The sequence below is a fragment of the Polistes canadensis genome, unplaced genomic scaffold (genome assembly GCF_001313835.1).
Source record: "Polistes canadensis isolate GaletaPanama2010 unplaced genomic scaffold, ASM131383v1 scaffold_234, whole genome shotgun sequence".
NCBI lineage: Eukaryota > Metazoa > Arthropoda > Insecta > Hymenoptera > Vespidae > Polistes > Polistes canadensis.
In genome coordinates this window covers 107,003-113,035 of record NW_014569781.1, presented here as the reverse complement: position 1 = coordinate 113,035, position 6,033 = coordinate 107,003, and the positions used below count along the sequence as shown (strand labels likewise).

The 6,033-nt window shown below is 31.2% G+C and overlaps 2 protein-coding genes across 2 annotated transcripts in view; one reads left to right on the top strand and one right to left on the bottom strand.

Annotated features, from left to right (window-relative positions):
* The window catches only part of LOC106790374, a 29,431-nt gene that overhangs the window by 14,263 nt on the left and 9,135 nt on the right, over positions 1–6,033 (bottom strand). The window contains exons 5-16 of the mRNA XM_014755197.1: positions 4,527–5,417; positions 4,263–4,433; positions 3,971–4,169; positions 3,658–3,896; positions 3,328–3,455; positions 2,959–3,229; positions 2,669–2,885; positions 2,446–2,571; positions 2,295–2,377; positions 2,088–2,212; positions 1,777–2,019; positions 1,214–1,557 (exon numbers count right to left, since the gene is read on the bottom strand). Coding sequence (XP_014610683.1) covers positions 1,450–1,557; positions 1,777–2,019; positions 2,088–2,212; positions 2,295–2,377; positions 2,446–2,571; positions 2,669–2,885; positions 2,959–3,229; positions 3,328–3,455; positions 3,658–3,896; positions 3,971–4,169; positions 4,263–4,433; positions 4,527–5,417 — 2,801 coding nt within the window. The 3' untranslated portion in view covers positions 1,214–1,449. The remainder of the gene's footprint in view (positions 1–1,213; positions 1,558–1,776; positions 2,020–2,087; positions 2,213–2,294; positions 2,378–2,445; positions 2,572–2,668; positions 2,886–2,958; positions 3,230–3,327; positions 3,456–3,657; positions 3,897–3,970; positions 4,170–4,262; positions 4,434–4,526; positions 5,418–6,033) is intronic.
* LOC106790376 (cyclin-dependent kinase 4-like) overlaps positions 4,268–6,033 on the top strand; it is a 26,387-nt gene continuing 24,621 nt past the window's right edge. Inside the window, exon 1 of the mRNA XM_014755201.1 lies at positions 4,268–4,435. The gene's annotated coding sequence lies outside the window, so the exon portion shown is untranslated. The remainder of the gene's footprint in view (positions 4,436–6,033) is intronic.

Here is a 6,033-nt window from a genome sequence, read left to right as displayed (position 1 = left end):
TCTCTCTCTCTCTCTCGTAACGATTTTACGCATGTTTGCAGTAAAAAAAAGAAATCGTATATAAGAAGAACTTATTTAAAAAAATTTTCTCTTTTCGAATATCTCTCTCAATAGGTTATATTAAAAAATAATAATAATAATAAATGGGATGCGCTTTTTCGTTTTTATTTCAGCTTGAACAACAAATTATAAATGTAATTGTAATTCCACGCGAATCATCACGTGCCTCAAACACCCCCTACTTGCCCCTCACGCCGGCCCTTTTTTTTTTTTTTTCTTCTTCTTTCCTATCCCTTTTGGAATATATTTTTTTTTAATTGTAATTAAGTATCTCGTCGCAATTAGAAATAATTTGAAATAAAATTATACCGATATGTTTTTGTTACTCTTTTTAAAATACAATTATATTTTATTTTATTACGGCAGTAATTTTTATTATTTTCTTTTTCTTTTTTTTTTTTCCATGACTATGATTAATTTTATAAGAAGTTGTTTAAATAATTAAATATAATTAATTTGTATATAACACGAACGAGCAAGTCAACGTTTGACGCGTGTTAAAACATTTTTTTAATTTAATTTTCACGACAGAAAATTATATAAGTTATTCGAATAATTAACAAAAAAAAACATTGTGCATTACGATCGAAAAAATTCATAATTATATCAACGTTTGTGAAAAACTGTTCAATGTATTATCTTTAATTCTCGTTAGAGAGAAAAATTCATTTATAAAATGAAAAATCATTAAACAATTATGATTATTATTTTATGCACTGAGGGCATATGAACAAGTGTGATGACGATGATTTTTGATTGATACTTTTCCAAATGTATTATTGTATTCAACTTGAAAAAGAAACAAAATTAAAGTAAAAAAAAAAAAAACATATATATATATGTGTAATATGTAATTACAACAATAACAAAATGTTTAAACATTGACATGATTGAATTATTTCCCAATCAATAGAGAATCAATTATCTTAACGAATTTATTTATGTATTATATATTATAGTGTAGTTTTCTATTCTCGTTTAAATTACAACAATAACAAAATAATTACATATAAATGGATAATTATAACATGAATTATTCCAATTGTTTTAGGACTTTAATGTATCATCATACTGTAGTCATTTAAACCAATCGAAATAAGATTTCTAAGTTAATAATTTTGCACAAAGTGGAAGACATTTTAAATAATCTTACTATGTATAAATAGTCTCCTTTCGGTTTTTTTTTTTTCTTTTCTTTTCTTTTTTATATTATACAGTTCTCTTCATTTTTATGCAGAGAAGAATGAAAGGACACTTGTCAGGAGCCACGACCGATTCTTAAGTTTCTTTTTCTGTTCTTCTTCTTCCATTTTAAAAGACTATATTTAACTTGACATTCTTCTTTTAAAAAAAAGATAAGTCGATGAAATTCGACTCATTTTCCAAATTTCACGTTCTATAATACGGTCTATAGGTTGACATTGGTATATTATTTTTGGACAGGTGCTGAACGTCGCCTTGATCGTATTCAACGTCATTATAAATTCCACTTTGATTCTAAAAATTCAAACATCGGATGAATAACTTAAATATGCATGTGTTATTGCGAAAAATCGAAATTGGATGATGTATATCCTAAATATTATAATGTATAATAATAAAATTAAAAATTCGGTCTTTCATCATATGAATCTTGACATTATCCAATTTCGGTCTATCACAATATATAAATATATTTAATATTATACCATAAATGAATTATGTTATCATACTAACCGCCAAAGACGACCTGGATTTCGGCCTGGGCACGTGAAACCCGTTGCTGTGTGGTATCAAATCAGCTCTATCCTTATCCTGGGGTTCTGAATCAGAACTGTCTGGATCCGGTTGATGTCTTTGTCTTGGTCTTGGTGGAGCTTGTAATCGTGGTAAAGGAACTGGTGGTAATGTTCCATGAACATTGATTGGTGGATAACCAAACATTGCTGAGCTGGGTCTTGTTGGACCCATAGGTTCAGTCTGTTTATGGGGAAAATTTATAATAATAATTATCTTGATCGTTTTACAATCGAATGTATAATACTTACGGCATAGATATTTGCTGTTGCCATGTGATCACCAAAATGTGCCAACATGTAGGGTGGCAGATTAGGTGGTGGCCCTTGTTTTACCGATGCCAAAGTCCCAACTGAACCAACTCTAGCCAATGTACCTATGATATATCATAATTATATAAAATACAGAAGAGTACGTATATATAAAAATGAAAATGATATTTAAAAATTATAATTTACCAGGAAGTGTTCCAGGTATTCCACCTTGAATGTATCCATAAACAGGTGAACCTACTGATTTTTGTTCGCGTGACCATCTACGACTAAAATATTAATAAATTAATATCAAATTAATTGTTATATACAATTATAAATTAATTAAATATTTTACCTCCACATCACGAGACAAACGAGTGTTAATACTATGATTATTAAAGCAGCAACAGATGCACCTATAGCAACGCCTAAAACTTCACCGTCAACTTCGCATTGGGTGCCATAATAATTGCCGGTACATCTATTGAAATTAATAAATATATATATTATAAATATAGTTAAACACTTATATATAAAATTAATCACACAAGAATAAAACCTATAACGTTTCAACATACGCGCATTGCATTTGATCGTTTTGATAGGAACAGGTTCCACGATTATTGCAATGAGTCGAAGGACAAGACAAACAGGATCTACCAGACTCATTGGAATCATCCTTATGAGGATCTTTTAATCCTGAATTGCAAGTACAGGTAAAACCACCCCATGAATTCGTACAGGTTGCATAAGAATGACAATCGTTTAATTCTGAGGATGCACATTCGTCCAAATCTAAAAGAAAAGAAGTTCCGTTTCATAAAAAGAGAAGAACCGTCTGGTTTTTTTTTCTTTTTTTATATCTAACCTTGCAAATTGGATATCGATCCACGAGGACTGTCCACATATAACGCGCTATTTCCAATATTATTATTTCTCCTATGAATGACACCGAGCAGTTGTTTCTGCAACTCGCCAGCCAAACTGGGTCGCACAGTTCTCGGTTCATAAATGAGTTTCAGGGTTGCATTAACAAATACTCCACCTTGTCCTTGACTGACGTCACCTTGATATACAGAATTAATAGACGATCCCATATACTCGTCCGAGAATGGCGTCATAGACATCGCAGACTCGATCTGTAAATCAATACACACATGTGGTTTATTATTTTATTATAGATAAAATATAAAACATGTATGAAGTATTTAAAAGAAAAAAATAGAAATATCCTTACGGCTCTGTTAGCTTCGAAAGATAAAGTTTGATAAGATTCGGTATCCTTGTCAGCTAATCCACGATCCCATACAACTTTCCTATCATAAAATCTGTCTATCCTAATGGATACTACGATACTGACGATTTCTATAGAAACAAAAACAAACAAACAAATAATATTCCATTTAATAGAGTTAATTAATTTTGAAGATATTCAACTTATATTAAGGATAAAGCAAAAGTTCTTTTTATATTAATACTTTAACTACGAATTGAATATTATTATTTATTGCACGATAAATCTACGAACTTTGTATTCATCCTAATAGAAAATTTGTTGAGTACATACTTTTACACGGTAAGGAATGTTGCAATCTAGCAAATCCTGGTTTGCAATGACACGCTGATACACCTTGAATCGTGGCACAGGCTTCATGTTGACTTGCATCACAGGTACTACTATCCCCAACTATACAAGTATCAATCCTAACAGGAGGCTGAGTTGGTCGTTTAGGATAATTTGGTCTTGGTGATAATAAACTAGGACGTTGATTGATGTTAGGAGTATCCGGTTGTGGTATTGCTAATCTAAATGTATTAGAATTGATTTGTTTGTAACTGTGTACATTGTTGATATGTTTAAAAAGAAGACAATTACTAACCCGGTGCCAACGACATGAGGAGGTTGAGTTCTGGTTGGTTGAGGTATTGTTTGGGTTGATGTTGAAGTTCGATCAGTATTATCGAATAAATTTAAATAGGTCCTTTTACCATCGATACTCACAAATCCTTGACCTTCAACGGCAGAAGTTAATATGACATCAGCGTTTCCACCATTAATGGATACCCTAACACCGTCCCCTAATTTATCACGGTAAATCAAATGAAAATTTTCTTGTTGTTTTCACATAAATTATAAGATTAATATTAAAGATAAAAATTTATATTTCTTACCAGAACTTCCACCTGGACCTTGAACAGCGGAAACCGTGACGTCGAATATATCGACCAAGGATGTGGGTCTTGGTGGTGGGTAAGGTCTTTGCGTAGCCAATCCTGGTGTTCCCGTGTAATCCAAGGTATCATCGAGTACTATTCCAGGCCGAGGTCGATAGGAATATCGATCTGTAAGTATTACAAAAATAAATTGACAACTTTGTTAAATATAAAAGTTAACAACGTTTATAGAGTTTATCATTGATTTTAGCAATGGCTTACCTGTATTTTTCGAAAAGGTGCTACTACTCATTGAAGTATGAGTCGTAGTTTTCTGAGTGTTAATTAATGTTTTTGAATACGTTGTAGTTGGTAAACTTTCAGTTGGCATCGTAGATAATGATGTCGTACGAATTTCTACGATTTCTGATTCGGTAAACGTACTACTTGGTTCCAATTCCATCCTGGTCGTTGTAGTTTCCAAAATTTGACTCGTATGATCCTTCGTAGGGACAAAAGTAGGCTGAACATTTGTCTTGGTTGATGATGTAGGTTCGATCACGCGTACAGAAGAACTCGTTTCTATGTTTAGTGTACTCGTTGAAAATGATTTCGTAGGTTTGACGTTACTCGAAAACGTGACGTCGAGTTTGCTACTTTCTTCCATCTTCGAATTGATAATCGAAGATTCGACAACGTGATTGGTTTTCGTAATCTTCGTATCCTTTGTTTGACTGTTCAAAGGTATTACAGGTTTAGGTGAATCCGTGTATCGTATCACACTGCTTGCTTGATTATTATTCTCATCAGATTCGGCACCCAACACTAATGTATTCTCATTATTTATTTTATCCTTCATATGTGATTGATATTTGTGAATTTTTTTCGTAAAATCTTCGTGTTCAACTTTCTTAGTAGGATTATCCTGATCCTCCTGATTATGATTAATTCCTATTTTATTTTCTACAGTTTTATGATTGGTAGCAAAATCCTCGTTAACGTTCAAAGATTCGTTAGTTGTATTGAATTCTATTTGTTGTTGATCGAGTTTCAAATCAAAATGTGGCTTTTCGATATGTTTATCGTTGCTTAAATGATCTTTATCCCGATGAAAGCTAGAATCCAAATTAGGTGGTAAAGGTTTGTAAGCTGGAATCGGTCGTCTATGAATACCTGTGGATTAAAACGGGGAATAATACAATATTTATTTAAATATAAAAAATCACACGAGAGAAATATATATATATGTAACCGTCGAAGCCGGAAATCAGTCATTGCTAATTTGATATCGTATTCTACGCGTAGACAAAAAAGTGTACTTTAATTTAATATAAGTTTCATTAAAATCTATTCACTTTTAGTATAAAAAATATTGACCAAAACTTTTCAAAGAAATTGCAAAGATGCACTATTTACAGCATTGCATTCTCTGATATTTCTTTAAATATTTTTTATACTTAGAGTAAATAGATTTTAATGAATCTTATATTAAATTAAAGTACACTCTTTTGTCTACGTGTAGAATAATTATTTGAGTTTAAATTCGTATTCAAATGTTCATATAATGTCGGAGAATGCAATCTTGTAAATAGTGCATCTTTGCAATTTCTATGAAAAGTTTTGATAAATATTTTTTATACTTACAGTGAATAATTTTTAATAAATCATATATTAAATTAAAGTACACTCTTTTGTCTACGCGTAGAATACTTTTTTAAGTTATAAATTTAGCATGTACAGTTTAGGAAATGTCAGAGAATGCAATGCTGTAAATTGTGCATCTTTGCAA